At 40.6% G+C, this 16,386-nt stretch overlaps 1 protein-coding gene across 1 annotated transcript in view; it reads right to left on the reverse strand.

Moving 5' to 3' along the window:
- KIF24 (kinesin family member 24) overlaps positions 1-16,386 on the reverse strand; it is a 59,759-nt gene that overhangs the window by 20,147 nt on the left and 23,226 nt on the right. Inside the window, exons 4-6 of the mRNA XM_082657243.1 lie at positions 11,570-11,667; positions 7,638-7,853; positions 4,523-4,610 (exon numbers count right to left, since the gene is read on the reverse strand). Coding sequence (XP_082513369.1) covers positions 4,523-4,610; positions 7,638-7,853; positions 11,570-11,667 — 402 coding nt within the window. The remainder of the gene's footprint in view (positions 1-4,522; positions 4,611-7,637; positions 7,854-11,569; positions 11,668-16,386) is intronic.

Genomic DNA, 16,386 nt, shown 5'->3' on the forward strand with positions numbered 1-16,386 from the left:
GCCAGCTCTGACAATACAGTTGTTTAAACTTTTGCATTGTGAGAACTTTTACAAATCACTTAACTTTTCAGGGCCTCAGTTTCTTATCTATAAAATGGTAATTTCATAGGTTACTTTTGAGGACTAAAAGAGATAATACGTAGTATGTAAAGCACTTAGTACTACGACTGGCACATTATATGTTCTCAATAAATATTAATTAAAGAAAATATACTGGGCTTCCCTGGTGGCGCAGTGGTTGAGAACTTGCCTGCCAAGGCAGGGGACACGGGTTCGAACCCTGGTCTGGGAAGATCCCACATGCTGCGGAGCAACTAGGCCCGTGGGCCACAACTACTGAGCCTGCGCGTCTGGAGCCTGTGCTCCACAACAAAAGAGGCCGCGAATAGTGAGAGGCCCGCGCACCGCGATGAAGAGTGGCCCCCGCTCGCCGCAACTAGAGAAAGCCCTCGCACAGAAACGAAGACCTAACACAGCCAAAAATAATAAATAAATAAATTTTTTAAAAAAAGAAAATATACTAAAGAACTAACATATTTTTCTTTTTTTAATGTATTTATTTATTTTTGGCTGCATTGGGTCTTCGTTGCTGGGCGCGGGCTTTCTCTACTTGCGGTGAGCAGGGGCTACGTTTGTTGCGGTGCGCAGGCTTCTCACTGCGGTGGCTTCTCTTGTTGTGGAGCACGGGCTCTAGGCGCGCAGGTTTCAGTAGTTCTGGTTCACGGGCTCTAGAGCGCAGGCTCGGTAGTTGTGGCACACGGGCTTAATTGCTCCGGAGCCTGTGGGATCTTCCTGGACCAGGGATCGAACCCGTGTCCCCTGCATTGGCAGGCGGATTCTTAACTACTGTGCCACATGGGAAGTCCCAAGAACTAACATCTTTGTGTAAACTTCCAAAACTTAAACTATTTCTTTTAAAAAATGTAGGGACTTCCCTGGTGGTCCAGTGATTAAGACTCTGTGCTTCCAGTGCAGGGAGCATGGCTTTGATCCTTGGTCAGGGAACTAGGATCTGCACAGCAGGAAGCGAAGCTTCATCTGCCGCTCCCCATCACTCACATTACGCATTATCACCTGAACCATCCTCCCCCCACCCCCCCATCCCACCCATCCATGGAAAAACTGTCTTCCATGAAAGCGGTCCCCGGTGCCAAAAAGGTTGGGGACCGCTGCTTTAGACAAATCATGTTATGTGAGTAGTAAAATGGGGACCTGCTACAATAGAAAGTAGAGACAACTATGGAATTCTGTGGCACTGGGAAATATTCAGGGACTTTTTTTTGGGGGGGGGTACGCAGGCCTCTCACTGTTGTGGCCTCTCCCGTTGCGGAGCACAGGCTCCGGACGCGCAGGCTCAGCGGCCATGGCGCATGGGCCTAGCCACTCCGCGGCATGTGGAATCTCCCTGGACCGGGGCACGAACCCGTGTCCCCCGCATCGGCAGGTGGACTCCCAACCACTGCGCCACCAGGGAAGCCCCAGGGACTTATTAATAAGAATAATAGACATGACAAATTTAACTAGCATCACAGTAAGCATTATATGTATATTATCTCATTTCCTTCTCTGTCACACAACCCAATCGTCTGCTAACATCCACATATTTCGGGCTCAGAAAGGTAAAGGATGTGCTCAAGGACACACGGCACTGGGACCCAGCTCCATCCAGACTTTAATCACGAAGCTTCCTGCACAAATACCAAAGACAGGCTATGAGCACTTCAGTAGGGTAGGCACTGTGTATAGACTAAGTCTCTATCACCGGCATACAACTGAGGCTTATCTAGGGGAAGCTCTTACTCTGTGGGCCTCTGCTACCAACTACAGCCAAGGCAATGTTAAAACACGAAGCAGATTTATTAGAAGTTCACGAATGGATACCTATAAGTACATGAACTGTCTGTAGGAATGACTTAAAAGCCCAAAAAACTCTACAAGGGAAAAAATGTCCATCATTTATTTGCCTGACAAGCAAAACCTTGATTCCAAATCTGGTTGCATCAGCAAGTCCTCTGTAAAGGCAGGGAAGTCCTGGTCCCTGCATTGGTAAGACCGGGTAATAAAATACACCTGGAAGGAGAAACTTCTTGGAGGAAGGACAATCCTGTGTGAAAAATGAAGCTGCCAGTTGTGCAGGCAGGTAACAAGTAGCCATGCCTGAGTGAGCCTGAGGGTGATCTGCGATGGTGACATACATGAAGATGACACCTGAGGGTGACACTTGAGCAAACACATAGGTGATACCTGAGTGAGCGTGAATGGTGACACCTGAGAGAGAGTGAAAGTGTGACACCTGAGTTGGCAAGTGCTGTTGTTTCAAGTCAGTAAATGTTTATGAGGGTAACCATGTCAGATATCCATAATTTATATCAACTTTCCACCTTGATCTCAGCTGGCTTCCTTCTTGTACAACCTCGTATGTATTACAGACTGAGGGTATCAATGGCAATAATATGTCCACTAACAAGAAACTTCTGCTTGTCTTAGAAAACACACCTTAGGATAGAGCAGTGCCATAAACTCTTCCAGGGTGAGAGTGATTTGACACCAGATTGCCCACTAACATAGTTATGACCCATAGCCAAGGAAAAGGGACTTCTTTTTAGTGTTTGATCACTTCCCATTCAATTGGTCTAATTTCCAAGGACAACAGCATCATGAGGACCAACTCTCCTGAAACTCCCAGCCAAATGAAGGAACGACTAGGGGAGGTAGCGGCAAGAGGACCACAGGGAATAGGTGTGTAAGAAACAATTTCCTCAGGACTCTGCAGTGGAGGGAGCTCTGGACAGGTTAAGAATGGTCAACAGCCTCGGAAGAACCCTTCAACGTGTCCCACACACCTCTGTTCTGTGCCTGCCTTTGCAGTCACTAGAAAGGGGCTCTTAGGTGCCTGCCTAGAACAGCCACACTAAGGTGCCATCCTTGGATTTTGGATACCAGGATTCAGGAATCTGATAATCACATAAATACAAGGTTCCAGCCCTTAAACAAAATTTACCTATTTGTCCCAAGAAAAAGAAACTGTTAGAGGGCTTCCCTGGCGGCGCAGTGGTTGAGAGTCCGCCTGCCGATGCAGGGGACATGGGCTCGTGCCCCGGTCCGGGAAGATCCCACATGCCGAGGAGCGGCTGGGCCCGTGAGCCATGGCCGCTGGGCCTGCACATCCGGAGCCTGTGCTCCGCAACGGGAGAGGCCACAGCAGTGAGAGGCCCGCGTACCGCAAAAAAAAAAAGAAACTGTTAGAAAAAGACACGTATTAATGGTGGGCCACCTCACCATTTCACACACCCAAGTCCCTGGAGGGATGTACTGTGAAGCTGTTCTAAAGATGGGTATTGTCAAGTACCCAGCCTGTCCTTCGAGCCCTCTCCCTTTGACTCTAGCCAGGCTTGTTGGATATACTAGCGTGACTATGATGGCTGCATGTTAGAATAACCTTGGGAGCTTTTAAAATAATACCCATCTTCATACATTGCTGGTGGGAATATAAAATGGTGCAGCCACTTTAGAAAACAGTTTGGCAGTTCCCCAAAAAGTGACTCAGCACTTCCACTCCTAGGCATATACTCAAGAAAACTGAAAACGTACGTCCATACAAAAACCTGTACCTGAATGTTCATAGCAGCATTATTCATAATAGCCAAAAGGTTGAAACAACCCACATGCCCATCAACTGCTGAATAAAATATGGTATATACATACAACAGAATATTATTCCGCCATAAAAAGGAATGAAATACTGATACATTCAACAACATGGATGAACCTTGAAAACATTATGCTAAGTGAAAGAATGCAGAGACAAAATGTTGCATATTGTGTGATTACATTTATATGATATGGCCAGAATAGGTAAATCCAAAGAGATAGAAATTAGTGGTTGTCAGGCACCAGGCACAGGGGAAATAAAGAGTAACTGTTAATGGTACAGGGTTTCATTTTGGTGTGATGAAAATGTTCTGGAATTTGATAGTGGTGATAGCTGTACAACTTTCTGAAAATACTAAAAAAAAAAATCACTAAATTACATATTTTAAAAGGGTGAAAAAAGCAGATTTTAAAATACCTTTGGAATGATACACAAAAAACTAAAAAATATATCAGGAAAAGGGAATGGAAGGAATATTTTCATTGTACTTTCTGAATTTTGAATCCATGTGAAGGTATTACCCATTAAAATTTTTATTGAAAATAGAATATTTCTCTCCAGCAGCCTTTACCAGAGCCCACTACCATAAAAATACACATTAGCAGCTTTTGAAACTGGCTCAGAAGTATCCTCTCATGCATTAGGCTCTCCCACATGCCTTACTTCCCACTATCAAGGCACTGAGACAACAACCTTGTAGAGAAAGGAGCCAACCTCTCAGAGGAGGATTCATATTTTATAAGTGTGAAATGGTATGTTTGTCATCGCCCTTTGCCTAAACCTGAGTCCATTATATTTAGGAGATAGCAAAATGAAGTCTTCCCTGGTACTTAGGCTGCTACAGGGGGGTAGTAAAGGAGGAAGAATTACCTCTAAGAGAAGCTCCACACTATCCACCTGAAGTTCTCGCAGTCCCACTATCTGTACCACATGCTTGCTATCTTCTCTTGCGAAGAGCCTGTGGGTGCAAGAACATGGTTGGTTTGGCAGAGCTTCAGTAACAGACTCCCCAGAACCCAACCCACCACTCCCCATTAAGTAGCAGTTTTTCTGTTTGTGTGGGATTGATATGCATTCTCCTCACCACCCCCCACACCTCCTGATTCCAGCCCCAGGCTTCAGAGGCAGTCTTTGATTGTTTTAAACAAATCAGCATCTTTGTCTACAATGAATAGAATGAGCATTTAAGCCAGACCTATGCCAATCAATGGATGGTGTATTCCTGGCTACAGTGATTGGTTCAGGAGTGGATATGGGATCTTCGCTGGTCCCATCAAAATAAAGTCCTAGTCTCTGGTTGTTAGGTGCTCTCTTTTTCTCTCTAGAAGTGAAAGCATGTGGCCCTGGGAGCAGTGGCAGCCATTCTACATCCACAAAAGAGACAGTTTTGGAATGATGCTAATACAATGGAAGGTAGAGCAGAGAGATGCAAAGAAACCGGGTCTCTACAACATCACTGAACTGCTAGAGTATAAAGACCCTAAGGCTTGACTGTCCTCTAGGCTTTCTAGTTACACGAGCCAATGGCTTCCCTAAATGCATAAGCCAGTAAGAGTGGGGTCTTATTTTACTAAATACTTGCAACATAAGGAGTCCTGATACATTTTCTAAGGAAGCAAGGAAGAGCTGGTGTTGCACCTGAAAGTCTCAGGCCTGCGTGTAACAAAATGAATGGTTACGGTCTACCATCATCACTGAACCAGATCCACCAAGGGGCATGTATTGAATCTATCAAAGACTCTAAGATTATTTTCTCCCTTAATAAGATACTGATTGCCAAATAAAATAAAATAAAGTAAAATAAAATAATGGAGTTTCACTTCACAGCCAAAAAAAGATTTTCTCAAAAAATTTTTTTCTCCATCTAAACCTTACCCCAAGTTTCCAAATTTTTACAGAAGGATAGGAAAACAGCCTCACCAATGCCCTTGATCTCTTAGAAGACAACTCTATTGGAACAGTTAGGCTTCTGGAATAAAAGAAAGATCTAACTTTCAGAGCCTTCACATCACTCCTGAACATACTTCCCAGGCCCCAGAAAAGTTCCTAATGAATAGCCTAAACTGCACTGCTGTATTTTTAAATCATAGAAGAAAGAAGTATATTTTTATCACTTTTTATGCAAAGATAAAGACAACTTATCTTCCACTTTAAAGAGTTAATTTTAAGATCTTTAAACTTTGGTTTCTAGTTTAAGAGGTAGACTGAGCACATATACTTCTATCTACCTTTGACAAAGCCCCTCTTATAGAAAATATATTTTATTTTAAAAACAACAGGATAAGTCATAACAGCTCTAGGCAAACAAGAAAGAGTATTATCAATGGAGCAGGACATTTCAGAAGTCTCAGAAAAGCAGGAAATAAAGAGATATTAGCCAATTAACCAGAGACATAAAAATTAAAAAATCCCACAGCTCAAGACACTTGGAGAATAAGTGTGGGTATTCCCTAGTGAGCCCTAGAGAAGCTTTAAACCCAGGAGTTAGCATATTCCCATCCCCTTGGCTATAATTAAAGAATGTAGAAATAACAGGACAGTATATTGGGGTCATTCACTAAAGAACTGCACTCGAAAACAGCTGGATATCCTGACTGTCCCTTCACACAAAGAAAAAAAAGGCGCGCGCACGCGCACACGCGCACACACACACACACACGCACACACACACACAAACAGTGGCTTTTATTTTCATGCTAACTGTTCTTTAAAGGAAGTGGCCATTCTGACTGGAAAGGGCTCCTAATAAAAGGGTATTGAGGCTTGAAAGAGAAGCTGTGATGGAGCTAACTTGAGGCTTCAAAACCAACACAGAGAGAGTAGAAAAGAAAAGCAAGTCTTCCCCAAAGCAACCCCAAAGTAGCACCCTTCTTTATCTGGCAATTGTGTCATGACTGAACCCCCAACACCTGTACATTCTCTGAATTGTGGCATACTGAAGGTCCCTTTTGTTGAAATAGTCCATAAGATGGTGGCCTGCCTAAGCCCACTCCAGTGACTTCTCCAGTTATGCTACCCAATACTCTAGTGCCCCTCTATGACGGGGGCCGCCCTATCAATGCTCTCCACGAACCGGAGCTGCTCCTCCACCCCTACTCCCCATTCCAGTGCTTTCCTGGAGCACACTAAACTTGCACGACCTTTTGGACAGCTCTGTAGGGGCTTAGATATCTTTGCTGGGGGCTAGTCTCTTTCACTGATTTGGTTTCCCCAGACTTCCACCATGCTCAGCCTCAACTCACTCCTCTTCACCTGGTGTGGCTGCTCCCAACATGTCTCAGGTCTGGTTAATTCTGTCCTGACAACCTCTTATCCTTCCACTTCCCCTGTTCCCTCTCTCTCCTCCCTGTTCTCCCAGTCAGTTGATACCTCCACAACTTTGTGGCCTCCTACTCAGTTAAAATCATCTGTTTCAACCTAAACAAAACTTTATGCCAGAAAAATACAATAGGGATTTAAAATCAGTTACTCAATTTCCAAAGTATTGTATTATGTGGCAAGGGCAATAGGTTAAGCCTTATAAGAGTTAATGTGAAGAAAAGATTTTCTTTTCTTTTTACTGATATCAGAAAACTATCATTAAGTTTACCCTAAGATTATTGAGAAGAAAAACAAGAGGAAGTGGGAAACATTATAGTTCTTCCAGTGCAACAATAGGTCAAAAGAATAGGAAGGGATTTAAGTATATGTTGCTTTCCTGACTTCCTGAAATTATAATCTTTTTCACAGACCAAAATAAAAGGGATATAGTTTTTTTGATGAGCATTAGGATATTGATCACTTAAAAAATACTAATGGAAGGCTAGTTTATATTCTTCTTTAGCTGAACTGACAGTTTGAAAAAAATATGCATCTGATTCAGGAGACTCTCATTTCACAAAAGGGCATAGTGTACCAAAGCCTCTGATTAAATCCCATGATTCAGTGGGACTCTGGCTTAAAACAATAAAGAACAGATTTACAGTTTCCTACTCATATCCAATACCTTTTTCTTCTATTTAGGAGGTCATAAAGCTGTCCACAGTAGATTTCATAGAAGCTGATCCACACAAAACAGTGCCTTCTTGGCTGGGACACTTCTAGTTGTCTGAAGATATCTTTGGCAGCCAGAGCATACAGTCCTGGGTTCTGATGAGTTCCTATCATGGTATAGGTCTTTCCGGCACCTGTCTGTCCATATGCGAAGCAAGTGGCATTGCCTCTGGGGGAAGAATCATTTGTATTTACTTTTAAATATTAAGAGAAATGCTAATCTACACACAGATTTTTTTTTTTTTTTTTTTTTGTGGTATGCGGGCTTCTCACTGCTGTGGCCTCTCCCGTTGCGGAGCACAGGCTCCAGACGCACAGGCTCAGCGGCTCCGTGGCATGTGGGATCCTCCCAGACCGGGGTACGAACCCGTGTCCCCTGCATCAGCAGGTGGACTCTCAACCACTGCGCCACCAGGGGAGCCCTACACACAGATTTTTAAATGACAAAAGTCAGGTGGAAAAAGAATCCTTGACAAAATTCAGCTAGAAAATATAGAGCCCTTTAAGGAGAAGAGGGCTTTACATCATAAAAACAAGGGAGGAGGAAAAAAATTCTCAAAGCAGTACGTGAGATTTTTTTACTAGGAATTTTTTATGGAACTGGTAAGACCATAAGACAACTCTAGAAAATAAGGAAACAAAGACCTCATGTTAGGTGCTTTAGAGGATCCTAGAGAAAAAAAAAATTGTGTTAATCCTGAAAGATAAGTTTGGTGAAAGAATTAAGAATTAAATACAATAAATAATAGAAGATCATACGATAAACAGGATGGTAGTGACCACTCATATGAATACTAAGGAAGTTTAGACAGAGGTAAAATCAACTTAAGTAAAATATTCGAAGGACTCAGAAAAGAGATCTTAGGGCCTCAGTTTTCACTTTCATTGATAAGTTACTGGACTACTTGATTTCCAAGATCCCTTCTAGCCCTGATGTCCTATGATTCAAAGTGGGAGTCACTATTCTTGCATGTGGATACGTGCATGTACACACAACCTGTATGAGTGTGAAAAAATGCAAAATAAGAGATGGACAGAAGAGTTGGGAGGCCAACCTGCCAGCCAAAGTATGTTTTAGGAGGAGATGAGGCCAAGATCACCTGAGTACTGTGAGGTCCTACGTACTATGTAGCCCTAGTACTATGTAGTACTAAGTAGAGAGTGAACATAACATTATGCAGTCAGTAGCTATTGCAGACTATTGAACAGGAATCACATGGATTAATGATAAAAGTAGCTACTTGCAGCAAGAAAAAAATTCTATGTATGGACACAGGGGAGGGAGGCTGGAGGTGGGCAGAGAGAAGAATACATAGAAGGACATGAAGCCAGATAGAAACCAAAGAAAGAATGATATGACAAGAGCAAAGTAACCATGGAAGTGTGAGAATCAAGAGATGGGAGCTAATCAGATTTAAGCTGTTAAGAAGCAGAGACCGGTTTACTCCTTGTGTTTTAAACCATGGCTCTCAGCAGTGTGGGCACTTGAATACACTGGCAGACACAGTTAGGAAAAGAATTACAAGAGGAAAATTTGAACACACTGAAGAAAAGCTAGCAAAATGAGAATAATAAAGAATAATATCCACCTTATCTTCTGAACATTTTCGTGATGAACTTTTAAAAAAAAAGATGAAGAAAGCTCTTATTACACTTTACAAGAACTAACCTAATAATTTCACCTAACTTGCAATTCTCTTTTTACTAATGTCTTAACATTCTAACTTATTTTAGAAACTTGCTCTCTAAAAAAGCACTCCCTAAATTTGGTGCATAGGAATTGAATCTGAAAGAGATTTCACTTTTTTAAAACATTTATTTTAATTAATTAATTTATTTTGGCTGCACTGGGTCTTAGTTGCGGCATGAGGGATCTTTTACTTGTGGCATGCGGTCTTCTTAGTTGCGGCATGCAAACTCTTAGCTGCAGCATGTGTACAGGATCTAGTTCCCCGAGCAGGGATCGAACCCAGGCTCCCACTGTTGCAAGTGTGGAGTCTTACCCACTGGACCAGCAGGGAAGTCCCCAGAGACTTCAGTTTAACCTGCTCATGGAAAAAAAAAAAGTAACTTCTACACAACAACAATAAAGACAACACAGGGATTTCCCTGGTGGCGCAGTGGTTAAGAATCCGCCTGCCAATGTAGGGGACATGGGTTTGATCCCTGGTCCAGGAAGATCCCACATGCCATAGAGCAACTAAGCCTGTGCGCCACAACTACTGAGCCTGAACTTTAGAGCCCACGAGCCACAACTACTGAAGCCCGTGTGCCCTAGAGCCCACGCGCTGCAAAAAGAGAAGCCACCGCAATGAGAAGCCCACGCACTACAACGAAGAGTAGACCTCTCCCGCTGCAACTAAAGAAAGCCAGAGGGCAGCAATGAAGACCCAACACAGCCAAAAAAAAAAAAAAAAAAAAAAAAAAAAAAAAAATTAGGGACTTCCCTGGTGGTTCAGTGGTTAAGAATCCGCCTGCCAATGCAGGGGACACGGGTTCGAGCCCTGGTCCGGGAAGATCCCACATGCCGTGGAGCAACTAAGCCCGTGTGCCACAACTACTGAAGCCCGTGTGCCACAACTACTGAATCCTGTGAGCCTAGAGCCCATGCTCTAGGGGAAGCCCTAGAGAAGAGAAGCCACTGCAATGAGAAGCCCGTGCACTGCAACAAAGAGTAGCTCTCACTCGCTGCAACTAGAGAAAGCCTGCGCGCAGCAATGAAGACCCAATGCAGCCAAAAATAAATAAAAATAAATTTATAAAAAAAAAACATCATTATGCTATGCAAAAGGAGCCAGGCATAAGATACATATTGTAATGATTCTGTTTCTATGACATTCTAGAACAGGCAAAACTAATCTATAGTGACAGAAAGCAAGTCAGTGGTTATATAAGACCTGGGGGTGAAGGTGGGAGGATTAACTAAAAAGGGACACATGAGAACTTTCTGGGGCGATAGAAATGTTCTATATCTTGTTCCAGGTATTGGTTACTTGGATACGTGCAACTATCAAAACTCATCAAACCTGAGTACTTCTTAAGATCTGTGCATCTTAATGTATGTAAATTATACCTCAACTTTTTTAAGTTATAAAAGTTATTTTAAAAAATAAAAGTAAAAATACTCTGAAATCAGTTACTCTAGCAGGCTGTTCAACATTTTCTACCTGTACCTGACTACATTTTAAATATACAACAGAGGCCCCTAGTACCTACTCTGTCCCATTTAATGTTTATGTGTGAATAATTATTTTAAAATTAAAATGAAACTATAGCTAGAATACATAATTCCTATTATCAAAAGTTCAGACTAACTACAACCACTTACACCTTCTTATTCTGAGGACTTTGATAAAATAATATTGTTGACAGGGACTTCCCTGGTGGTGCAGTGGATAAAACTCTGTGCTCCCAATGCAGGGGGCCCAGGTTCAACCCCTGGTCAGGGAACTAGATCCCATGTGCATGCCATAACTAAGAGTTCGCATGCCGCAAATAAGGAGTCCATGTGCTGCAACTAACGAGCCAGTGAGCTGCAACTAAGGAGGCTGCCTGCCGCAACTAAGACCCGGTGCAACCAAAAAAATTAAAAAAAAAAAATATATATATATATATTGTTGACAGCTTATATTTTTCCACTAAGCACAGAGAATCAATATCTTCAGTATAAATGGAAATTTTGCTGAATATTTCTAAATGCTTTGTGAATCCTATAAATAGAGACACTGAATTTTCCAGAAGAGTCTAATTTAAATTCATTAGGTCAAAACACAATTTCATGTTTAATTCAAAATAACTGAAAAACATAAGTAACATTTATAAAGAAATAAAATTTATGGAAAATAGAAAATAAAAGGCAGGAGGAGCAAATAATATCTATCGTACCCATTGAAAATATGCTGAATGAGTGGGTGAGTAGTTTTCATGTATACATCTTGATTGGTGCACGCCTCATCAAAGACTTCATCAAAATAAAAAACATGCTGAAAAAGAAATTTGGTTTTTATAGAAAGAGACACTTTCTTGATTTTCTTCATCACTATTCTAGTTAACACACGATAACAGCGCAAATACATTTTTAACTAATAGTAATTGTCCATGACAAACTTAGAGATAATAAGCAATCATTAACTGTCAAATGACAGGGCCTTCTTTTACTTGAAATCTCTGTAGACATGTTCTCACAATGTAAAAACTAAACCACACAATTTTTGTTCTCTCTTAAGGGAAGTAAATTAAAGAGTCCAACAGTGAGCCAATCTTACTTAGGTCTAGGAGAGGAACTGAATTCTATGGAAATTATCCTCATAGCCCACCTAGAGCCAGCATATTTGAAATTTGGGGGAAATTCTAGAGGAAGATCTTTATTCCATAGGTTACATAGCTTAATTTATAATTCCATAAATATTTATTGCTCAGCTGGTAGCATGTATATTGCAGTAGGCACTTCAAGGGGTCCAAAGAAACAGACATTACCCTACCATTACCCTACTCCACAACCTAAAGATGTTAATCCGGACAAGTATACAAATGACCACAAGGTAGAAAAAATTTGAGAGATAAAGCACATGTGGAATTCAAAAGAAAAACATAATCTCTCTGATTGGGAAAGACATTCTGAAAAAGCTTGTACTAAGAATGGGCCATGGGGGAAGAGGAATTTAAGAGGTAGGGACTGAGGCAGGGAAGGTATTCTGCGCACAGGGGAAACATGAGCAAAGAGTCAAAGCAGGAAAGCACAAAGAATCTTTAGGGGACAGGGAGGATTCAATGTGTTTGACATATAGGATCTTGGCAGGTAGAAAAGTGAAATAGAAGGTGAGAATAATGAGTTAGGACTATGTTGTAGGCGTCTTGGGGCACCAGCCTTAAGGGAAGGGGTAGAATGCTTATATTTAATTCAGTAAAAGTGGAAAGACAAAAAACTGTGCAAAGGAGAGGGATGACCTGAGCCATTTTATTGGAAGACTAATCTGGCTGAATACTGTGACTGGATTGGAAACAGGAACACTAGTAATTCAGTGGTGAGGTTAAGAAGGGTCTAAATTAGACAATGACAATGGAAATAAAAAGGAAATGGATGCATAAGAAATTTGGCAATGACTGGTTGTGATATCTGGGGAGAGAAAGGAGTCCAAGATGACTCCCAAATGAAAAACCACGGTAATCTGAAAGAGGTAGGAAATCCCATTAAATTGGGTCTGGAAAGCATTACTTCAGTAGCCGTAATAATTTCCATAATTTAGAGGATCACTATGTTGGCAGCCCAACTATATCTGAGTAAGAAATCCTAATAATTTCAAGTGTGACTGTAGCATAATAATGGCAGTCTACACATAATGAATGAGAGATGAGGCCCTATCTTCTGCTACCTTCTGGGCCTGCTCTAAATATTCAGTTAAGAAAAAATTTTATGGGCAAGTCTGGAAAAGTGGACTTGATCCAATTTGTCGTGGGTCACTGTACCCCAAATTCAATTCTGTTTCCTGTACCATTACATTAGAATGGAAATTTGTTAGGTCATCTGAAAAGAAATTGGGTCCACAAAGTCAAATTTATCAATTAGAAAAAATTTCCAGGGAATTTTCTGGAGGTCCAGTGGCTAGGACTCCACGCTTCTACTGCAGGGGGCACAGGTTCAATCCCCAGTCAGGGAATTAAGATCCCGCAAGCCACACGGCATGACCAAAAAAAAGAAAGAAAGAATAAAAAATCTCCAAAAGTTAGGAATTGAGAAAAAAAATGAATCTGTGCAGCATAATAAAGAGATCTGTGAACATTTAGTGCTCTGAAAAATATGATTGATTTTAAGAACAGTTAAATGTTTCTGTTTTAGCTCGATCATAGGTAGATGGGGGTTCATTATACTTTTGATTAAGCTTGAAAATGACAATAATAAAGAGTAAAATATATTTCTAAAATCTGACTTTAATGGACATGATTTATATCTAACTCATAACTGGTCTTTAAGCAAGGAGACAAATCCATTCTTTGCTCAAATATCACTGTAGGTTTTTATAGTTAAGTACGAAGTCAAAAGCACTTTTGGCATTTCTCAGGAAAATAAAAAAATGAACGGAAGTAAATGTGGATATACATTTTTGGGGGGTTTTCTTTTATTTCGTGAGTATATGGCTATTCTTCTCTTTCTATAAGTGCTCTTGAGTAAACACCTTTGAAAGCATGTATTGACTAAAGGAATGAGTATCTTTCCTTCCAATAGGATTTAAGTACTGATTTTCCCAGTAATTTTGTATGAATCTTTCATGAAAGATATGTAAACATACAAGATTACTATTATAATTCATGTGCATCACATATGCTTTCATTTGATCATATTTTATCAATGAAGTTGGATTAACATTCACTTTAGGCAGTTCCCTGGTGGCCTACTGGTTAGGATTTGGACTTTCACTGCCGTGGCCTGGGTTCAATCCCTGGTCAGGGAATTGAGATCCTGCAAGCAGTGCAGCGCAGTCAAAAAAAAAAAAACAACTCACTTCAGCTTTGATATGATCAGAGTTGCATAGTTTATTTTTTAAAGAAGTTTTTAAAAAAGTTATTAGTGTCTTTAGAGAATATCTCTGGAAAAAAACACTTAAGTAATACTGGTTGTCTTCAAGGAGGAAATGGGACTAGAGACACTCTTCATTGCATACCGTTTTGATTTTGAAATAGGTAAATCTATCCTATTCAAAAGTTCTTACTTTTTTTTTTATAAGAGTAACACTGCTGATTGCATAAGAAGATTTTAAACATGGATAACAACAGATAAGAAAAGCAAATTATCTGTAAATCTTACTACTACTAGAGATGGCCACTATTGACTTTGATATATTTCAGTACCATCTTTTTTTCTCTATATATATTTTTTTTTCTTTAAGAAATTGGAATGAAACACATACAGATATGTCTCCTTGTTTTTTCACTTATTACGTTGATATCCTAAAATTTAATGGTAAGTAGGACAGCACACTATATGTATATGATCACATAAGTAACAAAAGAAGATTTGAAAGGGTAAGATGTTTAATTAAAGGACACATAAACCTATTTGAATTCCTGAATAAGTTTAAAAATAAAACCCAAAGAATCTAGTATCAATATTTATTTGCTATGTTTGCTATGAACCTCCCTTTTCTTCTTTCTACTTAAGAAAAAGGGGGCGAAAAAAGGCCTCTCAACACATATATTATAAGCATTGACAGGTAAGGACTTTGACCTATGAGAGCGAAGGTCCAAAGTTCAAACAGCAGAGAAAGTGCTAAGGAACCTATGGGTATTCAATAAGTATTGACCAATGGCAATGACAAAGAAGTAAGGTTATTGTGTTTTGGGATAATGGAAAAATACAAAAGATAAGATGATGCCTCCTTGAGGGAATTACTGCGACAGAAGCATCATTAAGACAGTCTTGGGTAGATGGTGATTGGATAGGGCTATTACCATGGCTATAAGTAGCCATGGAACTGGATAGTATTACAACTAATTGGCCATCTGGACCATCTTCAATATAAATACCTCCCACCCAGACCTAATAGACTGTGCATTGACCAGCAATCAATAAGGCTGTTAAAGTGACTGGGCTGGTTATACAGTGGCCTAGTAATTTAGTGCCCATAGAAAGACACAGTAGATTGCTTTGAATGTTACTGTGAAAGCCAATTTTGGTAAGCAAAGAAAAAAAAGAACAATGCAAGTGTTAAAGAGGGGAGAGTATTAACAATTTGACATCAGTGTTAAAGGATTTATTCCAGTAGAGTAATATCTCAGCTGACTAAGGTGAATTGCTTGCACACCAGATTACTCACCACTTTTTTTTTTTTTCTTTCTACCTGTCACTGGGTTTTGTTTTGTTTTTGTGCACCACGTGGCTTGCAGGATCTCAGTTCCCTGACCAGGGAATGAACCCAGGCCACGGCAGTGAAAAACACCAAATCCTAACCACTAGACCACCAAGGAACTCCCAGTCACTGGGTTTTGAAGCGAGAGAGAGAATAGAATGAACATAATATGAACATGCAGGGAGGAAGATTCAGATAAGAGAAACTCTGAATTCCCAAATCTTAACATCTGGTGGATTATCCCCTGTTTAAGATTATTCATAATTGTTTCATAATTTTAAGAGTACCTAAATTATGGTATCTTCGATCTTTGGGGTTTGCTGCTTTTATAGAGACTGAAGGAATTATCGCAAGGGTACCTATCAGCTAGGAATAAATTCCTTTCAGTATCAAACACTTTGTCCTTGGACTCATCATGATCATTCTGGCAGGGAGTGAACATTTTTTAATGTGTTTGAACTACAGTGTTTTATTTAACTCCTTACATGTTCGATGTAAAATCACATCCCTGGGTTATATTTACTCACTGCAATCTACCTTGTACAAAGTGGCCTGTTCAGGAGCCCAATGTCCACCAAATTAAGCCTAGGCCCAAATACAAGTGAGAATCAAAATAAGCAGTTGGTTGGCAATCTGGGGTCTTTTTGCTCAAAAATATACCCTCCATCATTAAACTCCAGACTCGCACTCAGCAGAATGAGAAGTTCACACTGTGAGAGACAGGAGAGAACTGAGACTGTGTGACTATCTCATAGTCGCTCTGGTGCATACGCTCAGTGACTGGCCCTGCTTACCACCAGTTCATTATTTAAACTCTTTTTATTCCCTCATTCGCTCTTTTCTGACTGAATATATGTA

The sequence above is a fragment of the Grampus griseus genome, assembly GCF_964374135.1.
Source record: "Grampus griseus genome assembly, chromosome: 6".
NCBI classification, from domain to species: domain Eukaryota; kingdom Metazoa; phylum Chordata; class Mammalia; order Artiodactyla; family Delphinidae; genus Grampus; species Grampus griseus.